The 16,412-nt window shown below is 29.7% G+C and overlaps 1 protein-coding gene across 1 annotated transcript in view; it reads left to right on the forward strand.

Moving 5' to 3' along the window:
* LOC111641871 (tyrosine-protein phosphatase 10D-like) overlaps positions 1-15,961 on the forward strand; it is an 87,530-nt gene extending 71,569 nt beyond the window's left edge. The window contains exons 10-19 of the mRNA XM_023388124.1: positions 134-277; positions 3,454-3,576; positions 6,792-6,931; positions 9,913-10,054; positions 10,155-10,433; positions 13,220-13,501; positions 13,577-13,704; positions 15,369-15,461; positions 15,530-15,596; positions 15,677-15,961. Of these exons, the coding sequence (XP_023243892.1) occupies positions 134-277; positions 3,454-3,576; positions 6,792-6,931; positions 9,913-10,054; positions 10,155-10,433; positions 13,220-13,501; positions 13,577-13,704; positions 15,369-15,461; positions 15,530-15,596; positions 15,677-15,909 (1,631 nt within the window). The 3' untranslated portion in view covers positions 15,910-15,961. The remainder of the gene's footprint in view (positions 1-133; positions 278-3,453; positions 3,577-6,791; positions 6,932-9,912; positions 10,055-10,154; positions 10,434-13,219; positions 13,502-13,576; positions 13,705-15,368; positions 15,462-15,529; positions 15,597-15,676) is intronic.
* Positions 15,962-16,412: the final 451 nt, after the last annotated feature.

Genomic DNA, 16,412 nt, shown 5'->3' on the forward strand with positions numbered 1-16,412 from the left:
TATATATATTTGTTTTAATAGAATAATTTAATTTATAATTTAAATTTTTGCTTCATTTAATTTTTGTATTAAATTATATTTAATAGTTTTGAAGTTTTCAAAGGTAATTAATCTTATTTATATTTTCTTTCAGCTCCAAAAGCACCAGAAAATGTAAAAGTTATTTCATTTGACAATTCTTCTATGTATCTGTCATGGGATTTTCCATCAGAATCATTAGTAAACTATTTTATTATCAGATATCATCCTTCAAATTCTTATATTTGGAGTAATTCAGGTAGGAACACAAAAATTTTGATAAACTTTGAAGTTTTTATTTAATAATAATGATAATTTTTTAATATAAATATATATACAGTGGAATATATAATTTATATATATTCCACTGTATTTTATATATATTTATATACTGTCTTTTGTATGTATAAATTATAATATATATATGTTTCTCAAGAGACAGAATGACTGGACAAAAAACTAATAACTAAAAAGACATATTCAGGTCTGGTGCAAGCAATTACAACTATTGTAATATTGATAATAAATAATTGAATTGTAGTGTATTTTATTACAGCATCTTTAAACAAAGCACAAATGAATCCATTTTAACAAAAATAAAAAAAATTTAGGCTCAGTTTTCAAAAATGTATACATGTAGCCCTCGGTTTATGCCGCAGTTCCGTTCCTACAAAAGCTGGCGCAAATTGAATTGGCATAAAATGAATCCATATTTACAGTGAGGTATAGGGTTAGGTTCTACATAAGTAAAAAATGAGCAAATAATTTTGTTTATTAATACAATATAATACAAAATACATATATTATAAATTTGGTTTTTAAAATATATTTTATGATAAAATAAAGTGAAATGTTTTTATTATAAAATCTTAAGAAAAACAACTGATATTTCAAAGTTTCGGATCTCTTACATTTTTCGAAGAAAAGTATCCATCTTTAATTGTTTAGATTTTTGTTTTCTTTCATTAAGAATTTCGGAATATAGTCGAATGGATGCGATGATGCTCCTTTTTACATTTCCACTTCGCTCCCAATTGTTGTCTAACTCACAAAGTTTATCCCTCAAACTTTCCATAGTTAAAAGGATAAGCTAACCCGACATAGAGCTACAGACAAGCGGAGATGCTGATTGGTCGGCCACCGGCCGCCATAGCTCATATATAATGTCAGTTTGGGCTGGAAATTGAAGTTGGTTTTGTCTTCCTAAGAAGAGTTAGATATTGTCTGACCGACAAGAAGTAGATTTCGTCTCACTAATGATAGTTTGTGATCACCGGAAGTGCTACTGTGTCGTAAGGTGCCTGAACAAACTGATATGGGATACAAACTATTCGCATTCATTAGTGCTCTGGATTTGGATGCCGTTTATTGGACTATTAAGTTTAATAACTTGACTCGTGGGTACCTAAACATTCAGTATTTTAATATTAATTTAATGCAAATGTATACATACCCATTAATATTAAACAGAGAAAATAGAGATCTATATATATAAAAATGAATGTATGTCTGTCTGTGTGTCTGTGTGTCCTATGTCCTTCATGCATTACCACACCGTTTATCCGATTGCCATGAAACTTTGGGAAGTTGTTTAATATACTCCGGCGAAGGTTTGTGGCATAGTACGATTGCCATGAANTAAAAGGATAAGCTAACCCAACATAGAGCTACAGACAAGCGGAGATGCTGATTGGTCGGCCACCGGCTGCCATAGCTCATATATAATGTCAGTTTGGGCTGGAAATTGAAGTTGGTTTTGTCTTCCTAAGAAGAGTTAGATATTGTCTGACCGACAACAAGTAGATTTCGTCTCACTAATGATAGTTTATGCTCACCGGAAGTGCTACTGTGTCGTAAGGTGCCTGAACAAACTGATATGGGATACAAACTATTTGCATTCATTAGTGCTCTGGATTTGGATGTCATTTATTAGACTATTAAGTTTAATAACTTGACTTGTGGGTACCTAAACATTCAGTATTTTAATATTAATTTAATGCAAATGTATACATACCCATTAATATTAAACAGAGAAAATAGAGATATTTAATAAAAATCTTTATTTTAACCAATGTACAATGTCACGGCTCAGTAAATATGTCAACACTGAAACGAAAATCTGTCTAGCATCTAGCATAGAGAAAATTGGGGAATTACACAGAGAAATGGCAAATTGTGCAGCGGCATTATTGTGAATCAATGTAAATTGAACAGGCATAAACTGAGGACTACCTGTATTTCATAATTCAAGTTGCTGACTTGTGGCTTCGTAAGTATTATTTTGGTAAATATAATTTAAAAAATGGCTCTTTATGAAAAAAGGTTGCCAACTCCTGGCCTAGGGGCATCAAGATATGGGGGTGCCAGCCTTATACATAAATGAAGACAAGATAGATCATTAAATCTTTTTGATTTTTTAATTCTAGCAAAGTACTGTTTAATTTAATGCTAAAATAAATATTATTTGAATATTATAAATAAATGCACTTTAATATTAATTTAATTTATTTGTACAGATTCTCAGAAATAATAGCAAGGCAAATTCCAGAAAGTACTTCATTAGATGTCCTGTCATACATATGCAAAAATAATGTAGAAAATAGTGTTCCAAATGTGTTTATTGCTCTGAGAATTTTTGTGCATTGCCAGTATTGGTAGTAAGTTCAAAAATAAGTTTTTCAAAATTAAAACTTGAAATCGTGTACTTGCGGTATGATGGCTCAGGAATGATTGACTAGTCTAGTAGTATCATCTTTAGGGCATTTATTTCATGTACAATTGATGTAAATGAATTAATTTAAAATTTTGCTGAAACAAAAGCCCAAAAACTTAATTTTTCACTTTTATAGTGACATAGGATCTTATGGAATGGACCCAACAGTATGTAAAAACATGATGTTAAATGATTGGAACTGATCTCATATTATTTCAGCTGTTTCTAACTCATATATATAGATGTTAAATGATATGAAGTTATACAAACATCTCTAAACTGATATATTATTAATAAGCCAAACTGGATTACATCAGGTCGTTTTTTCTGTGATTATTTTAAATTAATTTCTAAATAATTTGTCACTAGAGGGAGGCATTAGGCACCATTTCCAGTAATCGTTGGATATAAACCAAAGCATTTGAAATGTTTTAATCCGTAACATCTAAAATTAAATGATTTGAATAGATCTATAAATGAATTGATTTTTAATGTTGTATTAACAAGTCCACTGATATCATCTTATATCTACTGTATTCCTATAATTTTGCATCATTTTATTTGTCAAATGATGTCATTTGATATTTCTATTAGGAAAATATTTATTTATATTTTACATATGTAAATATTTATTTAAACAGTAAGATTAGTGATATAAAAAATAAAATTAATTTTATTTTATTTTCATTACTATGAACTCAAAATAATAATTTGTTTTTCAGAACAGACTAATACTACGAGATATGAAATAAAAAATTTGACAGCTGGAGAAGAATATGAAATTGAAGTGACATCTGCAAGTGGTCACAGTGAAAGTGTTCCGATAAAATTGAAACAGACTTTATGTAAATAATATTTCTTGATAAATATTAATTTCAATATCAAAATTATCTAGAAATTAAACATATCAATTGGGATAAATTTTTATTTTATTAAAATCTTTGTTTTATAATCAGTTAATTAAGAATCTCACTTTGATGATGTTCACTCTTAGCATCATCCAACTGAATTTCTTAACTGATTGTTTTCATACTTGTGTAAGCTATCATTATTTTATAATGTTATAATAGCAATGGCTTTATCTCCATCCAACTTGTAGACCCTCCATGCCACCAAGAGGGCATTAATATTGTTATAATTGATGGAAAATGTATAGAGCTTCCAAATAGCATATGTGATTTTTATTTTCAATACTTTAAAAAAATTTGTCTTTAAAAATGACCAAGCACATTCATAATTAAATTGTGTTTGTTGCTTACAAAGATTTCATGAGTGTCTAAATTTTTCAGTCACAATTTCATTAATTTTAGTCCAAGCCCTCTCACCACTGGAGACAATCCTTGTAGACATGCCCAATATAGGTTGATTGCTTGGGGTTTTTCTCATCTTTCAATTTGTTATAGGATGTCAAGCAATTCAATTCAATTCAGTTCAATTTTTATTGCCGTACAAAAGAAATACAACACCAGTACTGCATAGAGCACAACCGGTAACAAGCGCTAATACAAAAAATACAAATATGATAAAAAATACAAAATACATAAAATACAAGTGTTACAAATAAATTGATTATACAGAGAAAGTAGTATCATAAAATATAGTGCAGGATACAAAGTATGCATTGTTGGTTAAAATATCAAATTAATTGTACAATCGATAGAGTTGTAGATAGCATAAGATACAAGGTATATTAAATACATAAAATAAAGAATTTTGTACATAAAATCTGTATTAAATCAGGACAAATTTATATAATTAGGAGATACAAAAAACTACAATATAGTAAAATACAATACAAGAAAATTATTATGTACATTACCAGGTACCGGCAAGGCTATGCCTAAAGGGTTGACGGAGGAAAGCATGTCAGCACAGGAAGAACAAGTTCAGAATGTAGATGATGGGGTGTAGCCCAAGCGATGAGGATCAAGGAAAAGTAGTGGAGGAATGATGATCGACGAGATTGTAGTACTGGGTGACCCAGCTGGGCAAAGTAGGTGTAGGTAGTCTGGTCATTAATCAGATCGTTGAGGCTGTATGGCCATTGGATGACTCTAGAGTTAATAATGGTTTTAAGTTGTAGCTGTTCAGCCTCAAGCATTGGGCAGTAAAAAATATAGTGAGTAGCCCCATCCTGAATATCAGAGAGGATAGGTAGGGTGATGAAACTTCAACGCGAAATAGGTTAATAGCAATATAATAATATACTAATTACATGAGACATAGTAATATGCTATACTAATAATGTATTTTTTCATATTTTTCGGTTATCCGTTTATTCAGTTATCCAACCAATCCCAGTCCCCAATTGAATCGGATAATCGATGCTTCACTGTATAAAAACATATTTTTGATACATTCAGTGAAGGCTTGTACTCTGTTCAGAGTCACAATATACAAGAAATGTTTCATTATTCTGGTTTGTGATATCCTGAAGATGGTTGAAATGATGCTGAAAACATTGACTAGCATAATATTTACTACATCTAAAGTTGTACTATTTTACTTTGTAATCAGGCAAAAGCACCACTTTGTAAAATATACAAGAATTAAATAGATTAAAAGTTAAATGTGAAACATGATATAACAAGGATCATTCTCTTCCCTTTGTCACATTGTGTCACATTCTGAACTATAGTATTCCCCTATCCCAGGGGTCGGCAACCTTTCAACAGTGTTGTGCCAAACATAAGTTATAGTGTTATTCCAAGTACCAATGTGGTTCTACCAAGTTTATTATATATGTTATCAAAATTAGTCTGGTTATAACAGATTTCAAAAATGTATAATTTTGTAGTTAAGTTGTTAATTGAATTATGTTCTTACATGTAAAGCACTTGCATAACACGTAGATGACAACATTGAGCATAAATGCATACTCTGTAATAGAAATATACAAACAAGAGATTTGTTTTTAATGTACCACGGCCTTTGCTGAACTATGACTTCTATTTAAATGTGTAATTAATAAATAAAATAATTTTTACTACATTTCTATTCATTCAGAGTGCCACTGAAAATTGTCCTGCATGCCATAGATTGTTGACCCCTGCTCTATCCCATGAGATGTGACATTATTTATGGGCAGTCCCAGACATGTGTAGGTTTTGTTAGTATCAAAGTGTGATTCTTTTTTTCCCTCCCCCTTCCTCTTTGTTGATCTTATAAAAGCTAAATTGGTCATTTTTAATTTATTTTCAATATTAATTTCAATTAGCATATTTTTCTTTTAGTTTTTTTCTTTATTTCTTTTTACTTTGCATTTGTTATCATTTGAAGCAACCCTTTAACATTGGCAAAATATATCTTCTTCATTAATTTTATTATATAGTATTAACTCAAATCTGAATATTGTAAAAGTTTTTATTTTTTCTCAATTCAAATTTGTAATTTTTAAATGAAGAAATATTTGTCAGTTTCTGATGGACTACAGTTGTGTACACAAGGCACTGTATCATTTGTGATATTTTCAATTTTTAAACTGTGCTTGTTACAATATTTTAGATGTTTATTGTGTTTAATACTATATGTCTAACCTTTAATGGGCCAATGAGAGATTTGAGTACCCAAAACATATTCCCTATATTAATTGAAGCTATATGTGAGTGATTTGTATTTGGTCATTTAGTGATTGTATTCCTTCTCATCTTGGTGTGATAAGCTCTTTTAATTATAGCCATAGCTAATAGGTTAACCGTGTAATGTATAGTTAATTTTGGAGTTAGAAGTGTACTTAATTTAGTAATTTTGGTTTATTCTACTAGTAGCTGAAGATGATCTAAATTAAGGCCAAAAATATTCTGAATTAAATATATTTTTGGTAACCTCAAATTTAGCATATTTTTTGTTTTGTTATTAAATGTAAGTTGCTTAATTTTGATGTTTGTAGAGATTTTATTATAACTTTCATTTGTATAATGTTTTTACATCCAATCAGTTATAATACAATGAAAACTAAGAATGATTTAACTTTTAATCAAAATTTTTATTGAGGAGTTCACTATTAAGAGTATAATTTTTTGAGTATAGTATTTTAATTATTTTATCATATTATTTTCAGATCCTAATTCAATTGAAAATGTTAAAGCAATTATTGATGCTTATAATGTAACATTTAAATGGGCACCTCCAGAAGGCGAAATAGAGTTTTATGAAATACTTTATCAACCTGTTAAAAATAATTCAGAACAAAAATCACAAGTAAGATTTATTTCTTGTTATGCAAATATATATCAATACTTATACTTTATGCATTTGAAATAGAACACAAATTTTAATTTTTTACATAATTATAATGTCTTTAAAATATAATTTATTTTTAGATTACCATGAAATGTAAAATATATATAATACTTATCTTTAATTATATTTATTTAGTTAAATATTTTAATATAATTGGACTCTGCCATATATATATATGAAACCAATATAAGTGTTTTAAGTGTTTTTTAACTAATTCATATAAAACAGTGAACCCAAGTAGTTATTAATTTAATTATTTCCTATACTAACATCCTGTCACACATTTATTTGTATAAATAAGACAAATAAACACTATATTAACAATAAATAGCATAATATCATAAATTATAAAAACAACTTTAAAAAATTTTCCAAAGCAGACTTTTTCTTTTCTCTCTAAATGTAAAATTTTAATTTTTTTTCTAAACTAGGCACTTAACAGTTTTTCTTTGGCCTATCAGAGCTATCAGGATCACTACCCTTGCATTTGGAATAGGGTTTGCAAAGTAATTAGCATAAATGAAAACAAAGAGAACTGCTAATGTTATGCACAGACAATGGGATACAAGTGAGAATTTCAAACAAAGAGTGAAGATACTGGGATTTTCTGTGCAAAAGAAAGAAATTAGTTATATGAATACTTTCCCAGAATGAGAAGTAGAGATTTCATGCACTTGAAAAAAATGGTTTTTTTAACAATTTATATTTTCAGTTCCAACCCTAAAGATGGCATATAGAAATAGGTTGAAAACATTTGCAAAAACAGTTGAATAAATAATTTTTCACAGCAAACATTAGGTGCTATAGTACAATTGTTATATCTCTCTGCTGAGTGTGGATTATATTGTAAACATAAAGCTATTTTTATTTTAGCTTGTTATAATAAGTATGAAATTTTATAGTTTCATAAAATTTATGAGAGTAAGAGAGAAACATTTCAAACTAAGTTTAGCATGATCTAAACTAGTCATGAGCAACTTACAGTCTCCATATGATCGGTGAGGTCATAATTTACAGTCCCCGGGGCTTTGCAAATATAATTTTATTTTCTTGTTTTCTGCTGTGTTCTTATTATGCAACTATTAGTTAAGTCAATATTTGCAACAATGTTAAAACTAAATTTGGTCGGTAAAAAGATGATGATAAACAATGTATCAGTAGTTTGCATATGATTAGCATATATTATTTTAGTAACTAGTCTCTACAGGAAATGGAATATGTTGGTACTTGGCAGGCTTAAAGCCTGCAATGCCACAAGAGAAAAGTGCCTGAAGCCACTAGAAAAATATGAAGTTCACTTGCAATTCACATCCAGAAGCAGTTGTTCATCACTAATTTAAACGTTAATAGTTCTCTAACAGTATGAAAAGAATAAGTAAAGTTTTTTTATTTTGAGTTATTTAATTTTATAAAATAAAATATATTATTTAATAAAATTACCTCTTTCTCAGTACTGGAACAAATTAACAAACACATTTAACCTTTAACTTTCAGTAACAAAAATTTTTAATGTAATTTCTGACAAACATTTTTGACCTTAACGAAGGTCTGCATCAGGTCATAAACTGTATTTCAAAATTGGAATGCACAGAACAAAAATTTTTTCAATATATTTTTATTAATTAAAACAAAAACATAACGTTGTAAAACAACAACAAATTAATCGGTGATAAATATAAAATTAAACAAGAAATAAATATAAGAATTAAAATAATATAAAATAATAATAATTTATTTTGGAAATTTCTGGTTTTTTGTACAGTGGGTGATCGGTTAACGAACATAATCCGTTCCAAGACTTTGTTCGCTATCCGAATTGTTTGTTAACCGATTATCGATTTACCATAGGTTTCTATGGGAATTTGATTAATTCGTTCTGGAGACCCCAAAAGAATAAAAAATATATACTTTTTTACTAAGTTTATTCATATGTAATAATAAAAATACATATATACATGGTCTTGCATTTTTATTAGTCATGTTTTTTCCGTTTGTGGGGGTTAAAGAATCTGTCCAATGTCGATTGCTTTTCTGTCTTCATGATTTTTCAGAAGTAATTAATAGCATTGTAATTGTAGAGATCCCTAGGCCTATTAACCTCAGCCTGGTTTGGATGCCATTTTGAGACCGTTGTTCTGACATCCTCCCACTTCTTCAAAAGATTTTTAATAGCAGATATTGTCATAAATCCGCATTTTCAGAAGAAAACGTAAAAGAAATGTTTCTGTCAGAAATATAAAAGGCTGGAATTACAAGGGAGAGTTTCAAAGTTCGGGGGAATACTATCTGATCAGCATATACAGAATAGAACGTCGATGTCAACGTCTCCCACACTCCGAAAACTTTCAAATTGTTGCCTGAAGGCAAAGGAAGACCAATCGGTATTCGTTATTTTACGTCGCTTCATCTTGTGTTTGTTCAGTGAAGTGTTCGTTGTCCGATCATAAAAATCTTTCGCGAAAGTGTTTGTTATCCGATTTGTTCGTTAACCGATCACCCACTGTAAAAGCATTGCCCAACATATAGGAAGCTTTACGTCTTTAAAGTAAATACAGTTGCCAGTCACATTAGCCTTGTATATTTCCAAGGCTTCTAGAGCCCTGACGTGATCAGTTTGAAATTATTGCTTAATTAACATGGCATTCTGGAGATCGGCTTGCACGTCTGTCTCAGTGGTGTTAAATGGACAGGGTGGTAGTATGTCTTTTATTGAAAATGTAACAATGTACCTGCAACCTTTTGTGTATGAAATGCTTAGTGGACCTAATGTATAACATATATCTTTGGATCTGTTCCTCACAGGAACATTGTACACCCCTGAGACCCTATGTTCATTTCCCTATGAAAATTTTTTACATTAAAAATTTTTGTTACTGAAAGTTAAAGGTTTAGTTAAATGTATTTAATATATTTTATTAACATATTAACTTTCTATGTAGATTTTGAATAGTGACACAAAACAAGGAGATGAAATAAATACTATCATATACAATTTGAAGCCTGGAGAGTTGTATAAATTTCATTTTTATGCTGTCAATCATAATTTGAAAAGTAAAAGTTATCAAAAAGTGATAAGAACATGTAAGATCCAAAAATTAATAGTAAAATATTTCATTTTTTATTTTAGTTGTTATGTGTAAAGAAAGTAGTTTAATTTATTAATTCAAAATTTTCATTTTAGTACCTGTAATTGATTCTGTGATCAATATTGTAACTGATGAACACACAACAAGAACGCTGGGCATCAAATACACTCCAACTCCTACTCGAAATGTAGTGTTTGATCGTTACAGAATACAACTGAATGATGAATCTGTACCTGCAAAAGAAAACTCTTTTGATGATCCAAACAGGCTGATTAAATTTCATGATCTGGAACCTGGTCGATTATATAATATTAGTATCTGGACAATTAGTGATAACATTAGGAGTATTCCGATTCATAGACAAGCAAGACTGTGTAAGTTTTCTTTTCTGTTGTTTTCATACCTTTTGTGCAAACTATTAATAAAAAAACAAACAAAATGTGTTGTTTTTAAATTGCAATATCTTGCTTGAAAATCGCAATAGATTCAATCTGTTTCTGTTTTTAATCACAAACATATTACAGTTTACAATTGTTACAAATTTAAAATAATAATCAAATTTTAAATTTTACAAAAAAAAAAAACAAGAAAAAAAAATAAGTAATTTAAACAGATTCAATGAATTTTTTACATTAGTTACTTACACATGTTTTTTAAACAAAACAAATTTCAGCCGCAGCAGTTCTAGCTAGAGTGGGAGAGAAGTTTTAACCATATTTTAGATTATTTACGCTACATCTCTAATTGCACTCTTGGGAGGGGGTGGATGAGTCATCTGCGGGTCAAAGTTAATACAAGTTTTCTTTGAGATAATTTATAATAAACATTATCTTTCTATTTTACAATTAATGTCTGTAAAAACGGAAAATAGCCAATTAAAGTTTAGAAGGAGTTTTCCTTAGATTGTTCTAAGCCAATTGTACAGATAAATGCATCTAATTGCTGTAGAATGGTAGGGGATGTCTTTCCCAAAATATTTATGGCCTGGGGGAGGTAACAAAACAACAATTATTGCTTAAAACAGGGCTTCTTAAACTATGGGTTGCGACCCCATTTGGGGTCGCTTAGCGAAATCTTGGGGTCGCGCAATTTTAATGCAAAATATTGAAAATAATTTGTGAGAGTTTGAAAATGGCATGCTTTGTGTCACTTCTGGTGCAGCGAGACGACGATTCAGCAACATTGATTGTAGTGTGAACAGTGTGTAGTATTGTCGCTTTTCAGTGTATTCAGTTGTCACTGCTCTATTGTAACACAAGAGTGAACTGTGGTAGTATACCATTATTGTTTTTGCAAATTTGTATACTGTATATCTTGATTTTATATTTTTTGGGGGGGGGGTCGCGAAAAAACTCACAATCATAAATGGGGTCGTGAATAAAAAAAGTTTAAGAAGCCCTGGCTTAAAACAAAGTCAATCCATCAACAGGAGAACAAATCAAAGCTTAAATTGTTGAAAACTAGAATTAATCATGAATTAATTCAATTAGATTAATCTAAAAATTCAATTAAAATCAAATGACCTTAACATGTTATGGTGGATGGTCGCACAATAAAGGTTAATTAATGAATTAATATGATTCAGTGACCAGGGGTGAATGGGCCATTGGGAAATTGCCAGAAGTGCCGATAGGACTGGTCCCTTTACATTCATAGGGGCTGTCAACAGTCCTTATATTTTTTCCACTGCTTCAAAGAAGTTTAATCCATCCATGTGCTGAAATAAGGGTGTGTCCTATATGCCCATGCATATTATGTTGTAAAATATGTTAATTGATGTCTCAAAGAAATCTGGGTCTATATAAAAATCCTTCCACAACCTTCTTACTCATCTTGTTTTAAATTCACTAGAAACTGTTGCATTAAATGAAAAATATTTAGTAAAATAAACTTTGTCACCAGGGACAGCCAAAAATTTATATGTACAGTTGATTCTGTTTAATTGGGCCACCAGTTAATTGGGGAAGCTGTTTTTTTGGGCCTAATCTCAAAGAACAGAAACCAAACTAATAAATATTACATAATTTAAATGCTTAATTGGGACAATAGCATTTAAAAAAGGAATTTAGCAATTTTTGATATATTTTAGGGATCTTCTGAAAATCTGTCAACACTATGTACACTAATGTTGTGTAGGCCTAACGGTTGGTGGAGACAAAGCAATTTTGTCTTTTGCTTGGGTGGTATGGTTTTTCTGGAGGGATCAGCATAGCGGGACGTATCATACCGGGATCCCATCTGAGGCAGACCTGAATATGAGCTACTGACCCTGCTCCAGATTGGACTGGAAATCCCATTAAAAGCAAAGGGACAAAGACACCTCCCAGACAATTTTTCGAGATCTCTCAATTGAGTTGGAAGGCAGCTAGAGTTTCATTGAAAGGTGTTGTGTATGATTATGTCTAGACCCAGACAGCAGCCATCTGATCATTGGGACCAGCATCCAGAGCTGGCAGATTCTAGACACTCCTGCCAAAGTGGCTCATCTCCAAGTAAAGGAAACTGTGCTCAAAGAAAGATTGTAAGGTGATTTTTGGATGAACCTAGACATATTCTAACTAAAAACAAAGAAAGGAAAGATTGTTTGATCAGGAATGGATCAAATGGTCAACCCTTGTTTACATCTCTACTAATATTTGGCAACACTAGTGTGATGTGAATCAGTTATCTATTGTCGTGAGTCTGGCAAATTTATAGTACAGTCAACCCCCTATAATGCAGTAGATACGTTCCACTTGATAAGAATTTCACATTGTAGGAATCCTTAAATACATGAGCCAATCACAGCCCCGCACGTGTGCAGTTTACAGACTACGGCTGTTTGAAAGGTTTTCTTCCATAAAATTAATTGATTCTAGACTAATTTGACTCAGCATTTCCAAAACACGTATAATTTTTTGGGAATAATCCATATAAACTATGCTATAAACAAAAAAATTTCATGCAGGCTTTTCCTATTTCCTGAAAGCAAGTTCTGTTATTTTTTAATTTTTAACAGAAAATTATCCCACATTGCAAAGCAATGCAAATTGTGGTGTATGCAATAGAATCAATAGCAATCATAATTGTAATACTTTTCAATATCAAACAAAACACACACCAGGTTCTGAATAATATATTTAGTAATTAATAACTTTCTTTTAATCCTTTAATTTTCCAGATCCCGAACCAATAAAGGAGGTGTTTCCAATTAGAATTACAGATACTGAAATAACACTAGGATGGGATGAACCTTTGGGAGATAAAGATAGTTATGAAGTTGAATATCAAGATCATCAAGGACATTTAATAAGAAATGTTACAAATAATGAGCAAATATCGTACAAAAATATGAAACCTCATCATAATTATACATTTTTGGTAACAGTTATCAGCGGTTATAATACTTCAACCATAAAACGTAGTCGTCCAATTTCTCAAACTTATCAAACTCAAGAATCTGGTACGTTATCATAATATATGTCTCTCCATTTTGCATTTAAAATCAAAATGTTAAGCCATTTAAAATATGTTATAGTACCTGGAAAAACTCACAAGTTTGATACTATCAATATTAAACCTAATGAAGTTACATTGAGATGGATTCTTCCCGAAGATGAACAAAATGGAATAATTACTGGATTCAAGATAACATATTATGTTAAGGTACTATTTTATCATTATTTTAGAATGTATTGTACTTTCAGATATATATACACATACAGATGAGCCCAGTGTTGCTTGGAAAAAAAATACCAACAACAAAGATTAAGGTTATTAGATTATTTCAAACTTCTAACAGTTCTATTATATCATATTGTAGTATTTGATTAATATAACTACAAACGTTATCTCATGTAAGGGTTTATCATACTGAATGACCAATATAACACATTTTAAAAATTATTTAAATTGGTACAGTAGAAGAATAAAGAATTTTTAAAATGTGTTAGATTGATCACTCACAAGGAAACTGTTGGAGTGTCTTTTAATAAATTTTAATAAAATTCAGTTAATAAATACATTAAAAGTATACAAACTCTATATATTAAATTTGTAGTATTCACTAAAAGTGTTAATCATAGTTATTAGCAATCAAATGTCATACTATTTTATAGTGGTTTAACATAAATATGCAAATTTTTAGTAGTGAAAGGGTCGCTTAGGAAGATAACGATACATTAATATCTCCATTATCGTTGGCTTTGGTTGATTTTTTTTTGCAAAAAATTTGTATTATCACGCACTATTATGGTTTCGTCAGCTAACATTCAGAATGCGTTATGGCTTTTCTTAATCATTGTAATGTGTAGTGGTCAAATATACCAGGTAATGAAAGCCATGATGCAAATTTCACTTTGTGGTCTTTTTGAGTTAGTCACAATGTGTTGTAGCTGTTTTTACAAGTGCCACAATGTGTTGTGGATGATTTTTTGCTCAATGAGCATTTTTGTTGTTTAGCCTAACATATATATAAATACAGTGGAATGCATTGGAATCAAGGTTAACTTTTTAAGGTCTGAAAACTCACTCTATTTCTGTTGCTAATGACTAAATTGTTTTTACCCTACAGGATAAAGGGAAACTTGTATAGAAATACTAGTCTAACAATTTTTCAATTGGCCAATTTTGACCAATATCATGCTTAGAGTTAATCTTTTTTCACTTTTGTTATAGTTACAGAGTACTACCTCTCTTCAAAAATTATAATTACATGATTCCTTTTCCTTCTGTCTTCTAGGTTTAATCTTCTTTATATGGATGTTTTATTTTGCTGTCTGCATTTCATAATTCTGCAGTTTCATTTCCTACACTTTCATCAGATTCTTCATATGCTATCATGTTCATAAATTAACTCCCAATTGTGCAAAATTTACCTCTATAACTTACACTAGCTAAACCAATTAATAAAATTAATTGTATTTATAGATAATTATAAGGAGAGTAATACTTTAACTTAAACATACTTTTAACACATCAACTGTTTTAGTTATTTTTACATCCGAAAATTATTACACCATTTGTACATCACTTGATTTTTTTGCTATTAGGAGGAACAACAACAGTAAAAAATATAATGTCCAATACTTTCCAGCTTTAGCATTAAGTAACTTCACTGCACAGGCTATTTTTATCTTACTGGCAAATAAATTTTGAAATGGATATAAACTTGCCATATTCAAAATAAGTTGTGCTAGTGTAATTTCAGTTTATCCTGCAGTCACAAAGTAACCCCAGTTTATGATACTTTTTATTTTGTTAATTTTTATAAAATAAATTGTATTATGTAAACTTATGATTTATTTATAATAATTTAATTGTAAATTTAGGGCTCTTCTCTTTTGCATCATGAATTATTTGACTCAACAGATACAAGAGGGATAATTGATAATCTCATTCCAGGAAAAATTTATATATTTCAGGTAATATCAAATAACTATTCTTATATTTTTAGTGTTAAAATTTAAATTTAAAATCAAAATGTTAATAGATCCAAGCACATACTAAAGTAGGACCTGGAGTAAAATCACAAATTGAATTCAAGACACCAATATGGGGTTAGTAAAATAACATCATTAAATTCATAAATGTATAATATAAATTTGTTTGTGTTTCTTATAAAACAAATTTTTTTCAGCTCCACCTTCTCCAGAAAATCATATTTTTCCTATTGAAGTAAGCCATAGCACGACTTCAATTACAATTAGATTTCGAAAAAATTTCTTTTCTGAAATATTTGGACCAATAAAAAGTTATGCAATTATTGTAGCAGAAGATGAAACAAAGAAATCAAATACATTACAACTTCCTTCTTGGAAAGATGTACAAGGGCAATCAAAGTGGCCACCATATCAAGTATGTTATGTTTGATGCTTTACACTTTCCTTAGATTTACTGTAGAGACTGATTTTTATTAAAATTTGTAATAAATCTTTAATAAGAAATAGTAAATAAACAAAAATATGTAAAGTATAACAGAAACTAAAAATTCAAAATTAATCTGTTCTTTTTGTTCCATGAATTAATTTAATGAAAACATGACAAAACTCTATGAAGATGCAGAATAGAGTTTTCATGGATGAACTCTATGAAAACGCTACTCCAAACTATGAAAACTATATAATCTTTGACCTTGTAACTATCACAGCTTATTTAGATAAATGGGAAATAACTACATAAAATTCAAAATGTAAATTTTGTAAATATACTATATCTGTGGTCATCAATGGTCTCATTTCAATTGCAAACATGTTTTTTTTTTTAACCTCAAAAAGTATTTGAGGTCTAAACATTATTTTTTTAGATCAATTTAAAGTTAGCAGTGTGCTAATGAAGATAAAACACATAACAGTTCATTTGTGTAAATACACAGA

The sequence above is a fragment of the Centruroides sculpturatus genome, unplaced genomic scaffold (assembly GCF_000671375.1).
Source record: "Centruroides sculpturatus isolate CEXI.00-Female unplaced genomic scaffold, Cexi_2.0 scaffold1606, whole genome shotgun sequence".
Taxonomy (NCBI): domain Eukaryota; kingdom Metazoa; phylum Arthropoda; class Arachnida; order Scorpiones; family Buthidae; genus Centruroides; species Centruroides sculpturatus.